Raw genomic sequence first — 18,624 nt, forward strand, 5'->3', positions numbered from 1 at the left:
TCTTCGGGCCCTGCCGGCCCTCCCGGCCCTCTGCTGCTCCCTGCTGGCGCTGCTGGGCAGAGCAGAGCTGAGCGGGGCCACACCGCTCTTCCTCTCTAACCACTTCCCAACCCCACCCCCTGCCCGCCCCAGCTTCTCCCAGGACCACAGAGGTCTGACTTTTAGTTGACCACCACCTTGAGGTGCCTTTCCAGCTCTGGCCCCAGCCCTGAGAAAAGACCACGGATGCCAAAGGCTGCTGCTCACTGTGGTGGTTTACTGGGTCAGGCTGGGTTGGAACCCATCTTAGAGTCGCGAATCCTGAGTCTTGAGGACTGTCCCGTTGGGGGTTCAGGGGGTGGCAGCACACGGCACTGGCCCTGGACACACAGATGGCCCGAGGGGGTCAGGAAGCAGGTCATGGCGGCGGGATCCAGGTCCGGCGGGAGCAGCACTTGGCGGCGCACCTTCTGCGCCATGCGGTAGGAAACTCCATCCGGGCTGTAGCTCTCCTTTTGCCGCTGGCCCATCACCTTCAGGCGCTGGCCGTCCACTTGCACCACCAGTTCCTCGGGACGGAAGCCATGGGCATCCACCTTCATCTGGAAACCATTCTCCGCGTGGACATTGTCCTGCACAGCTGCCCCATCATCTCTGAGCAGCTGCACTGGCAGCGTGGCCACCTGGTTCTGTGCTGCGAGGGCTGCGCTGGGACAGCAGGACGCCACCTGGCTCCCGCTGGGGAGACCGCTACCGACCTGCTGCATCCGAATGAGCAACTGCTGTCCAAGGGCACGAGGCTATTAATAAATACAGCTCCCAGCGCTCGCGCGCAGGGATGGGACGCGAGGACGCAGGGTCCTCCGGCGCCCCGCCCAGCTCCTCTCCGGCTCAGCTCTGCTTTGTTCAGCGGGGCTCCCTGTGCTTTGGCAGAGGCAGAGTCTGGGGTCAGCTGTGCACGTACTGCCTCCATGGGTCACGTTGTCATTCTCCCTGGCACGCCCGTAGCTGCTTTTATCCTGGGCCCTGCCCCTTTCCTGGGCCCCACCCCAACTCCATCAGAGAGCCTAACTGGGTATGCCAAAGGCCGGAGGGTGGAAATGACACTGAGCCTTCGGGGCTCTTGCCCTTCCAAGAATCTGGCTTGGGGACAAGAAGGATTGTCTCCTGGACAGAGCCTTTGGAGTCCCAGCACAGGGTAATCCATTTTAGGAATGCCCTGCCTTTTCTCTGACAGGGCACAACCCTGTGACACATTGGGGACTGGGAGGTGGACATGTCTTCCTGGCTTCATTCATCCACGCCGGGCCAGCTATGCTGCAGGCACGGGCTGAGCTCAGGGACCACAAAGGTTAAGACGCTGGGCCAACCCTCGAGGTGCCCACGGTGTTGAGGGGAGAGGCTCTCACACACGGGCAAAGGCTCCCGCCCTCCTCTGCCTCTACTCCATCACCACTTCGGTAGCCTTGTTCGTGACCACGGCCAAGCCTCTGGTGCTCCGTACTTTTATAATAAACCCTTTTTATGGAAGTATAATGTGCATACAGAAAAATGCACAAAAAAGGTACAGCTGAATTATCCCGAAGAGAACACACCTGTGTAACCGCTTCACAGGTCAAGAAATAGAACTGTTGCTGCTTAATCTCTATACCTGCAATTTTGTCTCTGGAGTCAGAGGAGACAAAACTGGGACAGGGGAGAGGGTGAGGGTAGGAGGGAGATGTGCCAGGAAGCCAACTCTGCCCCAGGCCTGCCGTTCCACCTGCGGGGTTTGAGAGGAGGGCAGAGCCCACAAGTCCCACAATCAGAATCAGACTCCTGTTTTCTAGGATGCTACTCCTTATCCCCAAGAGGACAGCAATCTCGACTATCCTGGACGCCTTCAAGAGAGATTAAAAGTGAGGAGGAATCGATCTGCGGCGCTGGCTTGGGCTTCGTTCACCTGTCTGGTACCGAGGGACAGGATAGAAAAGTCTGGAAGGTGGAGGCAAAGGGAGCAGCAATGAAAGACTACAACTCCCATCACGCTCCAGGGCAGCGACGCATGCGCACTGAACGCCCGTTGCCCATGCGGCCCTAGGGCAGGGAGCGCCGCGCCGCGCTCCGCTGCCGGGGAGGCCATGGCGGAGCCTTCCCAGGCCTCGACCCCAGCACCGGCCGCGCAGCTCCGTCCCCTTCAGTCCCCAGCCCCTGCCCCAACTCCGACCCCTACCCCCAGCCCGGCCTCGGCGCCGACTCCGGCTCCCACCCCGGCACCAGCCCCCGCCCCAGCTGCAGCCCCAGCCGGGAGCACCGGGACGGGGGGACCCGGGGTAGGAAGTGGGGGCACCGGGAGCGGGGGGGACCCGGCTCGTCCTGGCCTGAGCCAGCAGCAGCGCGCCAGCCAGAGGAAGGCGCAAGTCCGGGGACTGCCGCGCGCCAAGAAGCTCGAGAAGCTAGGGGTCTTCTCGGCTTGCAAGGTGGGGGCGGGGCCTGGGGTGAAAGGGGGCGGGGCCTGGGACATCCTAGGGCTCGGGTAGCAATGGGAGCAAAGCTCTGGCTGGGGAGCGTCGCTCTTCGTCCCTGGGTATGTACAGGGTTTTTGACTGACCCTTCTGTCTCCAGGCCAATGAAACCTGCAAGTGCAATGGCTGGAAAAACCCCAAGCCCCCCACTGCACCTCGCATGGACCTGCAGCAGCCAGCTGCCAACCTAAGTGAGCTGTGCCGCAGCTGTGAGCACCCTTTGGGTAAGGCAGGTAGTGCCCTTGTTGCTGGGGACAGGGAAGAAGCAGGTGCTAGCTCCTATCTGGACAGGATGACTTAAGGGCCACAGAGCTTCTTAAAAACCAAAAATGCCTTCTAAGGAGGGATTGGGGTACCCTAATCCCTCCTTAGAAGGCTACCTACAAGGTGTGCCCCAAGTGGAAGAGAAAGGAAATCCGCCAATACAGAAGATATAAGGGGCCACCCAAGGGCTGACACAAGAACAGTCAGCCTTGTTGCTGTTCACAGTGGCTGGAGGGACTGAGGGTGTATCATGGCCGATGATGAAGAGGAGCAGGACGTCCTGTTGTTCTCTCTGCCCATTCTTTCCGACTCTGCCACCTGTTCTTTTTGCAGCTGACCACGTGTCCCACCTGGAGAATGTGTCAGAGGATGAAATTAACCGGCTGCTAGGGATGGTGGTGGATGTGGAGAATCTGTTCATGTCTGTTCACAAGGAGGAAGACACAGACACTAAACAGGTTTATTTCTACCTCTTCAAGGTGAGCTTCCTCCGAGTGAAAGTGAGTGAGCAAAGGAGTTGAGACTGATGAGTCTACAGCTCTGTTCTCTGCTGACCTCTACCCCTCCCTCTTCCTCTTCCTCTTCCTCCAGCTCCTTCGGAAATGCATCCTGCAGATGACCCGGCCTGTGGTAGAGGGATCTCTGGGCAGCCCTCCATTTGAGAAGCCTAATATTGAGCAGGTGGGATACAGAAGGGGGCGAGAGAATTGGGAGTATCTTGGAGGAATGAGGAGCCTGTGTTCTCCATCCTCCTCAAGCTGGAACAGGGGAGAGGTTCCAAGAAGGGAAGATGTTTTGTGCTAACCTCAAGGCGTGCACGGGGGTAGGGAGTGGGCATAGTTTCTCTTCGCTGGGAGCCTCAGAATGAGAGGAGAGCCTTGCCCCTGCCTTCAGGAAGCCCCTAGTTTTAGATAAGATGTCCATGCTGGCTGCCCACCCTTCCCTCCTGCTTTTGTCCCCCACCCACCCCTTCGCAGGGTGTGCTCAACTTTGTGCAATACAAGTTCAGTCACCTGGCTCCCCGGGAGCGGCAGACAATGTTCGAGCTCTCCAAGATGTTCTTGCTCTGCCTTAACTACTGGAAGCTTGAAACGCCCGCCCAATTCCGGCAGAGGTCTCAGGCCGAGGACGTGGCTACTTACAAGGTCAATTACACCAGGTAGGCCCCGCCAGGGACGGCATGGGGAGAAGATTATGGGCTCAACCTGGGCTCGGTTTCTACTCTCACCGCGGCCTCATTCTCTGCAGATGGCTCTGCTACTGCCACGTGCCCCAGAGCTGCGATAGCCTCCCCCGCTACGAGACCACGCACGTCTTTGGGCGAAGCCTTCTCCGCTCCATCTTCACTGTCACCCGGCGGCAGCTGCTAGAGAAATTCCGGGTGGAGAAGGACAAGCTGGTGCCCGAGAAGAGGACACTCATCCTCACCCACTTCCCCAAGTAAGGCTCCTTCTGGCCTATCAGGATTTTGCCCCAAGTTCACATCATCCCTGTTATCCCCTTTTCTCCAGGAAGGCTTCCAGGATTGGTCCTGCCCCTCCCTCCATGAGCCCTCTGGGATCTGGGCATCTACCTGGCAGACGTGCCCGTAGCCCAGATGGAGCTTGCTTGCATTTGCCGTTTGTACTAGTCAGAGGACGGGAGGTCCGTGGCCCGAGTGCTAGCACTACCCCCGCCACACCCCGGGTGGACATCATCAGTTTTTTCCCACAGGACCTGGGCACAGCCTCAGGACCCTTCTGACCACAGCCTTCCAAAAAACGCCAGAGCTTACACTGGAGGCGAAACCATTTCTGCTCCTCTTCTAGTTCTTTCTGAAAGATTGTCCTCCCTTGTGCCACACCTTCCTCTCTTTTTAAACCTGCTCCTAGCTGTCCATTTCAGGAAGCCTTTACTGACTAATCCAAGCCCTCCAGTGCCCCCTTCTGCCACCATCTGGGAATAAGGTTGCAGGAGGGGGTTGAATTCTGACCCCATTTTGACACTGAGGCCCAGGGTGACTTGGTGCCCCGCCTGGCCACACAGTACAGGGTGGCATCAGCTCAGACCCCGCCTCCCTGTTCTGAACACCATGGCAAACTGGGCCTTTGGTGTCTGTGCTGGATATGTCCTGTCCTCCTACCTTCAACCAGGGTCTCCCAGAAAATGGGACTGCACCCCCCGCCCCCGGCCCCCAGCCTGAAGGCAGAGGTTGTCTCTGTTTTCGGCTCCCAGTTCCCTGAGAGTAGGAGGGTCTGTCTCTTTGCCCTACCCCCAGCCACCCTGGTGTCTGGCCCGGGCCGCTCCCCTGGGTGGACAGAGTCGCGGGACAGACTGTACCCTCCCACAGGTTCCTGTCCATGCTGGAGGAGGAAATCTACGGGGCAAACTCTCCCATCTGGGAGTCAGGCTTCACCATGCCTCCCTCAGAGGGGACTCAGCTGGTGCCCCGGCCAGGTATGTGCCACAGCAGGTTCTGCAGGATCTCTGCGTGGCCCTCCTGGCTGAGCTCCGGCCCCCCCGGCCCTGTGGAAGAAAGAGGGGCTGCGAGTGGCTGCAGCGGGGAAACGCAGGAGGGCTCAACTGGGGCTTGGAGGGTCCGATCCCTTTTTGGGACCCACCAACACCTTTGACCCCCGCCGCCCCCACCCCAATTCTTCTGTCTCTCTCAGCTACAGTCAGCGCAGCAGTTGTTCCCAGCGCCCCCATCTTCAGCCCCACCATGGGTGGGGCCAGCAACAACTCCCTGAGTCTGGATTCCGGAGGTGCTGAGCCCATGCCAGGTGGGTACTTGACCCCGCCCCTCACTCACCCCTCCCCCAGCCTCTGGCTGGCCCTGGAAGACCTTGCCAACCTCCCCAGCAGGCGAGAAGAGGAAGCTCCCAGAGAACCTGACCCTGGAGGATGCCAAGCGGCTCCGCGTGATGGGCGACATCCCCATGGAGCTGGTCAATGAGGTCATGCTCACCATCACTGACCCTGCTGCCATGCTGGGGCCCGAGGTAGGCAGCCTGGCTTGCCGGCCTGCAGGAGTGGGGAGCCCTCATGGACCTGAGACCCTGGCCCACCGCCCCGTTTCTGGTGCCCAGACGAGCCTGCTGTCGGCCAACGCAGCCCGGGATGAGACAGCCCGCCTGGAGGAGCGCCGCGGCATCATCGAATTCCACGTCATCGGCAACTCGCTGACCCCCAAGGCCAACCGGCGGGTGTTGCTCTGGCTCGTGGGCCTGCAGAATGTCTTCTCCCATCAGCTGCCACGCATGCCCAAGGAGTATATCGCCCGCCTTGTCTTTGACCCGTGCGTCCCCAGGAGACCCCCCAACCCCAAGGCGCCACCTCTGGGAACCCTTTCTCCTCAGTTCCCAGCCCTGAATACACCTTGAGCCTCCAGGGCTGTGGGGACCTGGAGGGCAGGGGGGACAGGCAGAGACTGTGACCTGTCCCCTCTCCCCTCAGGAAGCACAAGACTCTGGCCTTGATCAAGGACGGGCGGGTCATTGGTGGGATCTGCTTCCGCATGTTTCCCACCCAGGGCTTCACAGAGATTGTCTTCTGTGCCGTCACCTCAAACGAGCAGGTCAAGGTGAGCGCATGCCCCAGCCCCTGCTGCGTCCTGCCTCCTGCTTCCGGGTCTGTACCAGGTCAGAGCAGAGGTTGTGGTGATGCCTCCGCTCCCAGCCCTTCTTCCCGTGGCCAGTTCCTCACTCCCCCACAAGGTGGCACTTGTATTCTGATAGCGGATTAAGAAAACACCTGTTGACAAATGGATGCCAAGAATCAGTAACACGTTTAAATGGAACTGAATTTCTTTCATCGCAAAGATATTTACATATGTTGGGGAGTCAGTAATTTTTACGGTAGCCCTGTGCTGGGTGATAGTCCTGCCTTCTATCCTTTAATCGTCCTTTTTGCATACCCTAGTTCTCCATGGTGCCTCTTCGGGCCTGACCTGTGTGGGAGTGTCCCTTCAGGGCTCGAACGCTGCCCCAAGGGGTATTCTCCTTCTCAATCTGAGGCCCCGGGGCCAGGAACTAGCGGCCTGTGGACAGCTGCTTCCTGGTTGGGTTTGGATCCCAGCCCTGCCCTGCTTGGCCACCTGACCTTGGACGCATTTTCTCACATAGCTGAGTTTTGGTTTTACCTTCTGTAAGTAGGCACACCTGCCTCGTGACTCAAGACTTGGGTAGACTTGGGTAGTCAAGCACCGCACCTGACTCAGAGCAAGTGCTTAGAAATCCACTGTCCTTCAGTTTCTCCCTCATAAACTCCACTCCTCTGCTGGCCACCTTTCCTGCCGTGGACCCCCCGGCTCTCCCTGCCTCCTCCACGCTGCTCCCTCCTCCCTGGCCCCCGGAGACCCATCCGGTACCAAGCCTGCCCCCTCCCCTGCAGGGCTACGGGACTCACCTGATGAACCACTTGAAGGAGTATCACATCAAACACAACATCCTCTACTTCCTCACCTACGCCGACGAGTACGCTATTGGCTACTTCAAAAAGCAGGTGACCTCGCCTCGCCCCACCCCGCCGTGCACGTGCCTGCTGCTTGAGGCAGGAGTCATTCTGTCTGGCTCCTTCAGGTCCCCTGTTCCTTCCAGTATCTGCAGGGACATCTCTCCCCCTATCCATCTCCCCCTTTCTGCTGCCCCAGTAAATAGGGTCCTATGGGGCAGTAAGGCAGCTGGCAGAATTGAGGGGCTCTTCGGGGTGAGCGGGAGGGGCAGCCCACCTAGAATCCCCCCAGGGACACACAGAGCCATCAAAGTGCAGAGCACCGTGCTGGGGACTGCCAGGGGGATTCAGGGACTGGGGGGAGGGGTGCGCCGCAGGTGCTCCTGGGGGAGGCTGGTAAAGTTGGAAACTTACTGATGGATCGGGTCGTGACTCCCGCTCCCTAGGGCTTCTCCAAGGATATCAAGGTGCCCAAGAGTCGCTACCTGGGTTACATCAAGGACTACGAGGGGGCGACCCTGATGGAGTGTGAGCTGAATCCCCGCATCCCCTACACGGAGCTCTCCCACATCATCAAGAAGCAGAAGGAGGTTGTGTGTGTGCACTTGTCCATGGGGCTTTCTGTGGAACATGCGCATGGGGGTGTGCACAAGTGTGGGGATGAACACGTGTGAATGTGGCACGTGTCCATGCGTGTGCACATGTGAGGCAGGCCCAGGGTCTTGGTTCTTGCTCCGCCTCTTGGGAGTGTTAGGAGGAGAGGCGCCTGCATTCCGGGGCCGGGACTCTTCACTGTGGTTCTGGGAGGGTAGTTTCCGGGGCTGAGGTCGGCCCCTCAGACCCTTCCTTCCTCAGATCATCAAGAAGCTGATTGAGCGCAAACAGGCCCAGATCCGAAAGGTCTACCCTGGGCTCAGCTGCTTCAAGGAGGGTGTGAGGCAGATCCCGGTGGAGAGTGTCCCGGGCATTCGTAAGCAGGGGTCTGGGGGGCGGGGTGCAGCGCGCTGCTTGGAGTGCGGACGGGCGTTCTCAGGGGTGGCCTTTGCACTCCCCGCTTTGCAGGAGAGACCGGCTGGAAACCACTGGGGAAGGAGAAGGGGTGAGTGTTGTTTGGAGGGAGAGGGTGTGTGGAGGGAGCAGAGGGACTGGGAGCCTCAGTCTTGGCATCTGTCGCCCCAGGAAGGAGCTGAAGGATCCTGACCAGCTCTACACAACCCTCAAAAATCTGCTGGCCCAGATCAAGGTGGGGAAGCCAGGCTCCCTTCTGGGGGTCCCTGTGCCAGTGGCTATGGCTTTATGACCCAGTGTGGGGTGGGTGGCAGTCACAAGCTGGGCATGGGGCACAGTGGGCCTGGCCTCAGCTGGTCTCTCCTCTCCAGTCACACCCCAGTGCCTGGCCCTTCATGGAGCCTGTGAAGAAGTCGGAGGCCCCTGACTACTACGAGGTCATCCGCTTCCCCATCGGTGAGGATGCTCATCCCGGCCCCTTCCTTCCACTTTGGCCCGCGCGTCGACTCCTTCCCCAGCCTTCACGGGGCCATATGGCCCTATAACTTACTCTCCTCGGCCTCCTAAAGACATGCCCTTCTGTCCTGCTGCCCAGACCTGAAGACCATGACAGAGCGGCTGCGGAGCCGCTACTACGTGACCCGGAAGCTCTTTGTGGCTGACCTGCAGCGGGTCATCGCCAACTGCCGCGAGTACAACCCCCCAGACAGCGAGTACTGCCGCTGCGCCAGCGCCCTGGAGAAGTTCTTCTACTTCAAGCTCAAGGAGGGAGGGCTCATTGACAAGTAGTCCCCAGCCTTGGGCCACAGCCTCAACCTTGAATGTCTCCACCTCAGGTTCTGATCTGATTCCTAGGGAGACCCTGGTGCCCAGGGCCCCCTCAGCTTGAGACACTCCAGCCCTTGACCCTGCAGCCCTCTCTGTACCCGCGGGCACCCCCAGGCCTGCAGCCCGTCCCACCCTTCATCGTGTCTGACCTTGGGAGGGGCGTCCTGGGCCTGCGGCTCAGCCCCTCTGCGGGGGCTGGTGGTCAGAGGATAAACCCTGCCCAGCTCTGGTGGCTCTGAGCCCCGGTCCCCACAGAGCTGTGGTGTTGTAGCATCCTGGGCCTGGCCCAGGCCACTGTTTCCTCAAGGACAGGACCACCGATTTTAGTTTGAGTGAGGGGCTCCAGGGTCAGAAGTTCGATGACCTGAAGGGGCCATGCCTTGCCCTGCACTGTTCTGTCTGTCCCCCAGGGGTGGGGGACATGGGGACCATTCGTTTCCTGGCATTAATCCCTTGGAGGGATCAATAAAGCTCTTTTTTTTTTTCCCTCTGTGTGGTGGTTTCTTCGGTAGTGTCCCAGGCCTCAGCAGGCTGCCCCTGTTCCTGCCAACGCCCCGCCCCAACTTGGTGCACATTCAGCTCAGGTTGTGCTGGGGACCCCTCCCCCACCAAGCCTCATGCCTAGTCCCGTGGCCCTGGGGCCGGGACCCACCTGGCTGTTCAGGTCCAGGTGCCTGGACGACAGGAGTTCGAATCTCCCCCGGCTGCCTTTGCTAGGCCACATGGTTACAGCTGACTCCAAAAGGAGTGGGGGTGGCGTGGGGTGGGGTGGTGGGAACTGCTCTTGGGGACAGGGGTAGCTGCAGCACCCAGAAGTCCTGAGAAGGTGCTTTCCTGTCAGCATTCCTGGCCTCTGAGGCCAGTGGGTGGCAGGCAAGAGGGATTCCTAGGGTTGAACTCCAGCTCAGCTGGGCTGGCTCCTCCCCTCAGTTTCAGTTTCCATTTACAATCGGTTTCCATTTACAATCAGCAGAGCGCAGTGGCTCAGTAGCAGGCTTCCCCACTAAGGCGAGCCGAGCCAAGCAGGGCCGCCCTGGGCAGGTGGTACAGGTGAGGCCGCCTGTCTGCCTTACTTTTCCCTGTCTCCCCCCTTGGCCAGATCAGGTTCCTGGTGGGTGCCCTGTTCCACCTCCCTCAAGCAGGGCGGGGTCTTGGGCAAAGAGAGGACTCTGCACCAAACTGGGCTGACGGGGGAGCAGGAAGAGGGCAGAGCTGAGGTGGGCCGGGTCTCGGAGGGCTCCAGGAGGGCCAGGGGTCTGAGTCCCCTGCCCTTCTCAGCATGGAGCTACGACCCTACCAGTGGGAGGTGATCATGCCTGCCCTGGAGGGCAGGAATATCATCGTGTGGCTGCCCACGGGCGCGGGGAAGACCCGGGCGGCTGCTTACGTGGCCAAAAGGCATCTCGAGACTGTGGATGGAGCCAAGGTGGTCGTATTGGTCAACAGGGTAAGTGGCCTCCCCTCAGTGGACTCCCAGCACCTCGGGTGCTTCTCAAGACCCTCCAGACTCCAGAACTGCTGTGACCATCTCTAAGCTCGCCTTTCGCCCTTCCCAGTCATTGCCCCCTCCCCAGATCCAGCTTCCTCTCTCCATCTCATCTGCACTCCCAGGTACACCTGGTGACACAGCATTGTGAGGAGTTCAGGCGCATGCTGGGTGGGCGTTGGGCCATTGCAACCCTGAGTGGGGACATGGGGCCTCGTGCTGGCTTTGGCCATGTGGCCCAGAAGAATGACCTGCTCATCTGCACAGCTGAGCTGCTGCAGCTGGCACTGACCAGCCCTGAGGAGGAGGAGCACGTGGAGCTCACGGGTGAGGGCTGTAGGCACCCTGCCTGCCATCCCCAGGGCCCCTCCTCCAGTAAAAGACGTTGGGAGATTTTGTGGGAGTGAGGGTTCCCGCCCTCGGCAAACCCCAGCGTATACCCGAATAGGAAAAGGCCCAGCTACAGTGCAGGATCTTGGGCAAGTCCTTTCCCCGCAGCTGGAGCCTCAGTTCATTAATCGGTAAAATGGTAAATCATCCCTGACTGGCCATTCTCTGGTTGCAAGTGGTGAAGCGAGGAAGGAATTCTCAGATGAGTGGTGGGAACCGCGTGACACAAAGCTTATGGGAGGAAGGGCTTTGCAGCACAGGCTCACAGCCTTCCCCCTGTGTCGGCAGCCTTCTCTCTCCTCGTGGTGGATGAATGTCACCACACGCATAAAGACACCGTCTACAACATTATCTTGAACCGGTACCTGGAGCATAAGTTCCAGAGGAGGCAGCCCCTGCCCCAAGTGCTGGGCCTTACAGCCTCCCCAGGCACTGGCAGGGCCACCAAACTCGATGGAGCCATCGACCACATCCTGCAGGTCAGCTTGGCCCCTGTGACCCTCCCCACACCCAACCCACCAGGGACCTCCCTGGCCTGCCCTGCCCTATGCCCACCAGCCCTAGCCGGGCTCACCCAGGCAGGCAACCCCTTCCCTACCTAAGTGCCAGCCTCCAAAGACTTCTTAACATACTTAGAATAAACCCCCACTCTCTCCTCTGGCTTACAAAGTTCTGTGTGACCTAGCCCCTGCGTGAGTCTCCAGCCTCATTCCGCCCCCTCCCCCAGACGCCCCCTATGCTGGCCTTCTCTGTGTGTCTTGAGCATGTCAGGCTTGTTTCCAGCTCGAGACTCTTGCGCCTGCCATTCCTTGTGCCCTGAATGCCCTTCCCCCTGTGCTTTACCTGCCGGCTCCTTCTTGTCTTCCTGGGAACAGCTTAAGTGTCACCCCTTCAAAGGCCCCCCAATCGCCCTGACTGCTCTGTCATGTCATGCAACTTTACTCTCTTCAGAGCTCGTTAACGCTATCTGAAATTCTCTCATTCTGCTGTTCTTTACTGGTTCATTATCCATCTTCCCATCTCCAATGTGAGGTGCTCTGTATCGCCCGTACCTCGAACAGCACCAGGCCCAGAGAGGGCAAGCAATGCAATAAACATTTATTGAATAAATGTACCCCAAACCCAACGGTCCTGCCTCCGCTGGGACCCATCCTACCCCAAAGCTCTGCCCATTGTCCCCACAGGACCCCCTCCCATTCCAATGAACTCCTCTCTGTTACCCCAGCTCTGTGCCAACCTGGACACGTGGCGCATCATGTCACCCCAGACCTACCTGCCCCAGCTGCAGGAGCACACCCGCCAGCCCTGCAAGCAGTACGACCTCTGCCACAGGCGCAGCCAGGTGTGTGGGGGAAAGGGCACAGGGCTGGGGTGGGGCCCGGGGTGAAATCAAGGCACCTGGCCTCCGTTCTCATGAGCTCTGTGACTTCAGCTTCCTTGCTTAGGTGTCTGAGCCTCCATTTCCTCTTTCTGCGAAATGGGGCAGATCCTGCTGTTTGGTTTCACTCCGATGTCACCGTGGACATCTGTCAAATCCCTGGACACCCAGTAGAGTGCTTTTCAAGCCGTAAAGCTGGGACATTTTGTGCTGAGTCTGTTCCAAGCTCCCTCCTGTGGTGTGGACACTGCCTGGTGTCTGCTATGACAGGCTGCACAAGGATAGATGCCACTGGGCTCAGGCCAGAGGTCAAGGACACCTGTGGGGCGGAGAGAGAGAATAGGAGTCAGGTGCAGGAACCTGACCCCTGCCTCCAGCCACACCAGAGCTGTGTGAGAATTTCCTCATTGCCTCACTCTTCTCGTCTAGGACCCGTTTGGGGATATGCTGAAGGAGCTCATGGAACAGATACACGACCACCTGGAGATGCCTGAGTTAAGCCAGGACTTCGGGACTCAGATGTATGAGCAACAGGTGGTGGAGCTGAGCCTGGCCGGTGAGAGAGGTGGCCTGGCGGAGGGCGTGGCGATTGGGGCAGTCCAGCACCTGGTTGGCCTGGGCAGAGCCTCTAGGGGGTGGAGCTCAGCCTTGTGGGGCGGGGTCCAGGCAGCAGAGGGCCCTGGGGGCGTGGCCGCCCTGACTGCTCCCTGCGGGTCTGCAGCGGCTGAGGCCGGGCTCAAGGAGCGGCGGGTGTATGCGCTTCACCTGCGACGCTACAACGACGCGCTCCTCATCCACGACACGGTCCGCGCTGTGGACGCCATGGCTGCGCTGCGAGATTTCTACGACAGGGAACGTGCCACCAAGACTCAGTTCCTGCTTGCTGAGCGCTGGCTGCTGACACTGTTCGATGGTGAGGCTCCCCGGGAGAAAGGGGGCTCACAAGGGGACTAGAGGGCAGGGGCCAGGCCTGGGCGCACGTGCAAAGTTGCAAGTTGGGAAGATGCCAACAAGAGTCCTGGGGCCTCATTTTTCTAACCAAGAGTTAAGGCCATGGGTATGACAAAAGATGTATGCCTTCATTTGTGCAGGTTTGTGAAGATCTAAAAACTAATATACCTTGTTGACGAAGATTTTTTGAAAACCATTTCACTGGGACTGTCCCTGAACGTCTAGGGTGTGTGGTACCTTTAACCTGGGAAAGTGACGTGGTCAGAGGGTGAAATTTAAGGCTACAGGCCTTGGCCCAGGCTGAGGGGGCAAGGATCCTTCTGCAGAGACCTGAGGTTGAGTCAGTCCTGGGTTGCAGAGGTCCACGTGAAAAGGTCAAGGGTCGCCCTGGTAGCAGGGTTGAAGAGGGGTACGGGGTAAGTTTGTGAGCCAAGAATTCTAGGCTGTAGTTTCGTGGTGTAAGGCTGGCTGGCCTTGAGGCTGGGCAGGGAGAGGGTGCCCTTATGTGTGTTCTTGGTGCTGTTCGGGGGAATGAGGCAGGGGCAGCCTTCGCAGGCCCCCTCCGAACTCCTGCAATCTCACCCCTGTGAGCCACCCACCCTCATGTCCTGCCCACCTCCAGTCCTGAGTCCTGTGCTTCTGTTTTGGGGCTTTTCTGGCAGACCACAAGAATAAGCTGGCCCTCCTGGCAACTCATGGCCCAGAGAACCCCAAGCTGGAGATGCTGGAGCAGATCCTGCGGGAGCAGTTTAGGAACCCCAGTGGCCACCGGGGCATCATCTTCACCTGCACCCGCCAGAGCGCTCACGCCCTCCTGCTGTGGCTCCAGCAGCAGCCTGGGCTGCAGACAGTGGACATCAGGGCCAAGATGCTGATCGGGGCCGGGCACAGCACCCAGAGCATCCATATGACCCAGGTGTGGACTTTGGGGAGAGGGGCTGTGGATAGGGAGTTCCCGAGGCAGGGAGAGAGAGGGGAGAGCCTTCAGCACAGGGTGGGAGGGGACCAGTTATCCCCAGGCAGAGGACAGAGCTGGGGAGAGAGGCGGGCACTGAGATCCCCAGGGCTGAAGGTTCCCCCAGCCTGAGGGTCTCTAGGGGCAGAGAGGCAGAAACTTGGGGATCTGCAGGGAAATGAGTGAGTGACATCCTCAGGACAGAGGACCAGGGGTCTGGGGTCCCTGTCCAGGAGAAGGACAGGTCCTGAGAGCTCCTAGAGTACGGGAGCAGGAGCCCTTAGGAGTTAGATGTTCACCTGGGAGAACAGGCAAGATCCTGGGGGTACCTGGAGATAGAGACAGAGACTCAAGATCCCTTGGGGGGGGGGAAGGCCAAGATTTTGAGTAAAAGGGCTGAACCAGGCGAGACTGGGCTGGCAGGAGGAAGCCACCTCATGTGCCTTCCTCCTTCTCCTCCCCCACCCGCAGAGGGAACAGCAAGAAGTGATTTGCAAGTTCCGGGATGGCACCCTGAACCTCCTGGTGGCCACGAGTGTGGCGGAAGAGGGACTGGACATCCCCCAGTGCAATGTGATTGTGCGCTACGGGCTCCTGACTAATGAGATCTCCATGGTCCAGGTGCCCAAACCACCCCCTCAACAGTCCTCGAAGGATCTGTGTGGGAACCCAGCCCCACTCAAGCCCCTCTCTTCTCTCCCTCCCCAGGCAAGGGGTCGTGCTCGGGCTGATAAGAGCGTGTACTCATTCGTGGCAACCCAGGGCAGTCGGGAACTGCGGCGGGAGCAGACCAATGAGGCACTAGAAGCTCTGATGGAACGGGCAGTGGCTGCTGTGCAGAAGATGGACCCAGCTGAGTACGAGGCCAAGGTCTGAGGGCAGCTTGTGCACCCACAGACTGGGGAGGGGGGCTGTGGGAGTTCTGCCTAGAAGGGCTCTGATATAAACACGTACACACTCCTTCCTCTGGGGGCTAACTCAGCCCACAGGGTGAAGGTCTGAACCTAGGGAGAGGCAGAGGCCAGGGATGGGTTGCCAGGAAAACAATGGCTGTTTCTCCAAAATGCCTTGGGAACAGGCCTTGTCCAGGCCTTTTAATTTGTCCTCATCACCAAGTACTTTGTGGATCTGGGAGAGCCGCCTCACAGCCCTTTTGGAACCAAGCAGAAGGGAAACAAAGAAAGACATGCACAAGACAAACCCAGAATCGGGACTTAACTCAGTCCCCTGAGGTAGAGTCACCATTGCCGGGCCTCGTGCAAGATGGTCCCTGTTTATTCCCATTGTCCCAGCATAATTTTTAATGATACCCCAGGTTAGATTCAAAGAAGCCACTTGGCCTCCCAAGTTGGGGCAAAGATTCCATGAGAAAGCTTGCCTTGCTCCCATTTTGGCTCCCCAGCCCAGCATGAGCTTTCTCCGCCAAGCTGCTTCTGAGAGCTCCAGGGAGGGCCGAGGAAAGTCCCTCTGGGCACTAAGGAACTTCCGTCTTTGACAGCGCTTGGTTGCCCTGGGAGCAGGCCTGCGGTCAGGCCTCCTGCACCACAGCCATGCCCGGTGTCTCCTCCCACCCCAGATCCGGGACCTGCAGAGGGCGGCCCTGGTCAAGCGGGCAGCCCAGGCAGCGCAGCAGGACAGCCGGCGGCGGCAGTTCCTGGCAGAGCACATCAAGATCCTCTGCATCAACTGCACGGTGGCCGTGGGCTACGGAAGTGACCTGCGGAAGGTGGAGGGTGCCCACCACGTCAACGTGAACCCCAACTTCTCGTGAGACCTGTGGAAGGGGCTGTCCAGATGAGAGGAAGGGTGGGGTGCATTCAGAGTTTGCGAGGTTAAAGAGCATTTTAACAAGTGATCGAGTTTGCATGTTTACAGTAGTCTGGTCAGACAGGCTTTATCCCCGCCCCGTGTCACGGGTGAGGACATGGAGGCTCAGTGAGGCTCAGCCACTTGCCCAGGCCCCCACAGCCACTCAGTGGGAGAGCAGGAGTTGGAATTCAGGGTACCAAATGCTGAGGGGCCGCACACTGGCCCCTTTGGCCTGCATACGTGTACTCTGAAGACATCTAGAGGGGCTGGTTGTCTCTGAGCCCTCCGCTTATCCTCTGCCCGCTACGGGGTGGCCTTCCCCATCCCCTATTAATTTATCCGTTAAGTAAGTGTTCCTGAGGCACCTATTGTGTGCCAAGCCACTGTGCCAAGGGTCTTCACATGTCTTCTCCCATTTGAGGAGGTAGCAGCTAGGCCTTGAAGGATGGGTTGGGTTTGACCCTGAGGCGGTGAGGATAGACGGGGGTGACCTGACCAGAGTGATGCTGTCGACTTGACTGGGAGAGACTGTGAAGGATGAGATTCCAAAGGAAGACAGACTAGCCTGTGGAGGAACTTGAAGGTCAGACCTGAAAGTTCAGCCTGTGTTCTGCAGGCAGTGAGGCATCTTGGTGGATTTTGAGGGAATGGCAGAGTTGGTTTTCCCTCAGTAGAAGCTCACTCTGGCAGTGGGTGGAAGGATAGCGCAAGGGTGGGAGGAAGGACGGAATGGGGTGGAAGGGTGGGGCAGGGAGGTCCATTGGGAGGCTGTTAGATCGTCCAGGTGGGTAGTACTGAGGCCTGAACTTGGGCAGAAGGGAGTGGAATGGAGGCAGCACAGGCCGAGCTTATTGGAGCCTCTGTGCCTCTTGACAGGCAGGAAGGTCCAAGGCCCAGGCGGAGGCTCGCCAAGTAGGATGGCACGTGGTCTGGGGCTGGGGGTCGATGAAGGCCGTGATCACTCCCATTCCTTTCCAGGATCTACTACAACGTCTCCAACAAGCCTGTGGCCATAGACAGAGTCTTCAGGGACTGGGTGCCCGGGGGTGCCATCAGCTGCAGGAACTGCGGGGAAGTAAGTGCGGGCGCCGCGGCCCTCAGCTCCAGTCTTTAGAAGTCCTCATTCTGAAGAGGAGGCCCTGACTCTGCCATCAGGGGGCGCTCATGGGATGCAGGAGGCCTGCCCCAGGAGTCCTCAGCCCGATCCCTGATTTAGGGAGCCCACAGTGTGAGGAGGGAGATAGCTCTGTCTGAGGAACAGACATGAACCCTGCATTCAGAGGCCCTAACTTGAGGAAAGAAACCCAGTCTGACGGTAGACCCCCCACAACCCACTGTCTCTGTCCCCCCTCCCCCAGCCCTGGGGTCTGCAGATGATCTACAAGTCGGTGACGCTGCCCGTGCTCAAAGTCTGCAGCATGCTTCTGGATACGCCGCGGGGGCGGGTCCAGGTCAAGAAGTGGTCTCGTGTGCCCTTCCCTGTGCCTGACTTCGACTTGGTGGAGCACCTGTCAGACCTGTCCCTGAACTGACCGTCTTGTCACTGCAGTATCCAGTTCAGGCTGTAGGGGGCAGGAGAGTCCGCAGCAGCCACCGGCTTTCCCTGAGCAAAGCCTGGGAGCAGGTCCCTCCTGCCTGAGTCATCAGCCCAGGGCTTCTGGCTGACCAGCCTCAGAGGAACCCCAGGTGCCCGAGCTGGCTTCACCTCCCACACGGGGGGAGCAGTGGAGGGGGGCACAACGCATCCCCTGGCCCTGCTCACACCCACTCAGACACTTTGATACGAACTGGAGGGAGCAGGGTTGGGCGGTGGAGAACTCAGTCGGGAGAATGGCCACACTACAGAGTAAGAGCCCCCTTATCTGTGGTTTCGCTTTTACAGTTTGTTACAATTAACTGCGGTCCAAAAAATATTAAGTAGAGAATTCCAGAAGTAAACAACTCGTAAGTGTTAAATTGCACACCATTTTAAGCAGTGTGATGCAATCCGGCGCGTCCCCTCTCCGGCTCCGACCCACCTGGGACGTGAACCACCATCCCTCTGTCCAGCGTGTCCACGCTGTATACGCCGGCTGCCTGCGAGCCCCTTGGTGACTGCCCGGCTGGCAGAGCGTCAGTGCCTGTGGCCGAGTAACCCTCCGTGGGGCCTAATGCTATGTCACGATGCTTACTTCCCCCCACTTCATGTTGTCACATAGGCACTGCGTCACCTCACGTCACAGGAAGGTGGGTACAGGGCAGTAAGATATTTTGAGAGAGACCATATTTACATAATTTTTATTACAGTGTAGTTTATAATTGTTCTATTGTTAATTTCATCCTGTGCCTCATGTATAAGTTAAACTCTCTCCAGTTTGTGTGTAGAGGAAAAGATAGTCTATGACAGGTTTGGTGCCATCTGTGGTTCCAGGTTCCCCCTGGGGGTCCTGGAACACGCCCCCGGGGGTGAGGGGGCTACTGAACTAGGAATCGCTTCAGTTCCCCTTGGCCCTTTGACATTCCTTCCCTGCAAGGCCACTTCTATTTTTTGAGGCTCCCCATAAATCAAAAGTAAAGAAATGGGAAAACGGTGGAGGAAATGGGTAGTATTTTACAAACAGATTTGTGAGGCATAATTGACAAAATAAACGGTACGTATTTA

General features: G+C 58.8%; 3 protein-coding genes across 5 annotated transcripts; 2 read left to right on the forward strand and 1 right to left on the reverse strand.

The window, feature by feature from the left end:
* Positions 1–263: 263 nt before the first annotated feature.
* HSPB9 (heat shock protein family B (small) member 9) lies at positions 264–746 on the reverse strand. Its single transcript, XM_054593674.1, has one exon. The coding sequence runs from the start codon at positions 744–746 to the stop codon at positions 264–266; it is 483 nt and encodes a 160-aa protein (XP_054449649.1).
* Positions 747–2,018: 1,272 nt separating this feature from the next.
* KAT2A (lysine acetyltransferase 2A) lies at positions 2,019–9,452 on the forward strand. Of its 3 annotated transcripts, none has more exons than XM_054593784.1 (18): positions 2,019–2,438; positions 2,584–2,707; positions 3,081–3,226; positions 3,339–3,428; positions 3,725–3,906; positions 3,996–4,187; positions 5,077–5,183; positions 5,399–5,509; positions 5,589–5,728; positions 5,816–6,024; positions 6,183–6,309; positions 7,119–7,229; positions 7,625–7,768; positions 8,034–8,148; positions 8,241–8,277; positions 8,358–8,421; positions 8,558–8,642; positions 8,782–9,452. In XM_054593784.1, the coding sequence occupies exons 1-18, from the start codon at positions 2,100–2,102 to the stop codon at positions 8,973–8,975; spliced, it is 2,517 nt and encodes an 838-aa protein (XP_054449759.1). In that variant the 5' UTR covers positions 2,019–2,099; the 3' UTR covers positions 8,976–9,452. The 3 variants fall into 3 exon arrangements, 2 of the variants coding, with proteins under 2 accessions (XP_054449759.1, XP_054449757.1); XM_054593782.1 differs by having other exon boundaries at positions 2,043–2,438; positions 5,592–5,728; XR_008530868.1 differs by lacking the exon at positions 8,782–9,452 and having other exon boundaries at positions 2,043–2,438; positions 5,592–5,728; positions 8,362–8,421; positions 8,558–8,637.
* An 841-nt stretch (positions 9,453–10,293) lies between these two features.
* Positions 10,294–17,591, forward strand: DHX58 (DExH-box helicase 58). The gene is made up of 12 exons (XM_054593625.1): positions 10,294–10,461; positions 10,626–10,827; positions 11,179–11,369; positions 12,116–12,232; positions 12,698–12,824; positions 12,990–13,181; positions 13,882–14,135; positions 14,646–14,795; positions 14,883–15,044; positions 15,751–15,941; positions 16,962–17,058; positions 17,342–17,591. Exons 1-12 carry the CDS (start codon positions 10,294–10,296, stop codon positions 17,513–17,515), a joined length of 2,025 nt encoding a protein of 674 aa, XP_054449600.1. The 3' UTR covers positions 17,516–17,591.
* The last annotated feature ends 1,033 nt before the right edge of the window (positions 17,592–18,624 follow it).

This window comes from Pteronotus mesoamericanus, unplaced genomic scaffold (genome assembly GCF_021234165.1).
Source record: "Pteronotus mesoamericanus isolate MK-2021 breed Mesoamerican mustached bat unplaced genomic scaffold, CSHL_Meso_final scaffold_476, whole genome shotgun sequence".
NCBI classification, from domain to species: domain Eukaryota; kingdom Metazoa; phylum Chordata; class Mammalia; order Chiroptera; family Mormoopidae; genus Pteronotus; species Pteronotus mesoamericanus.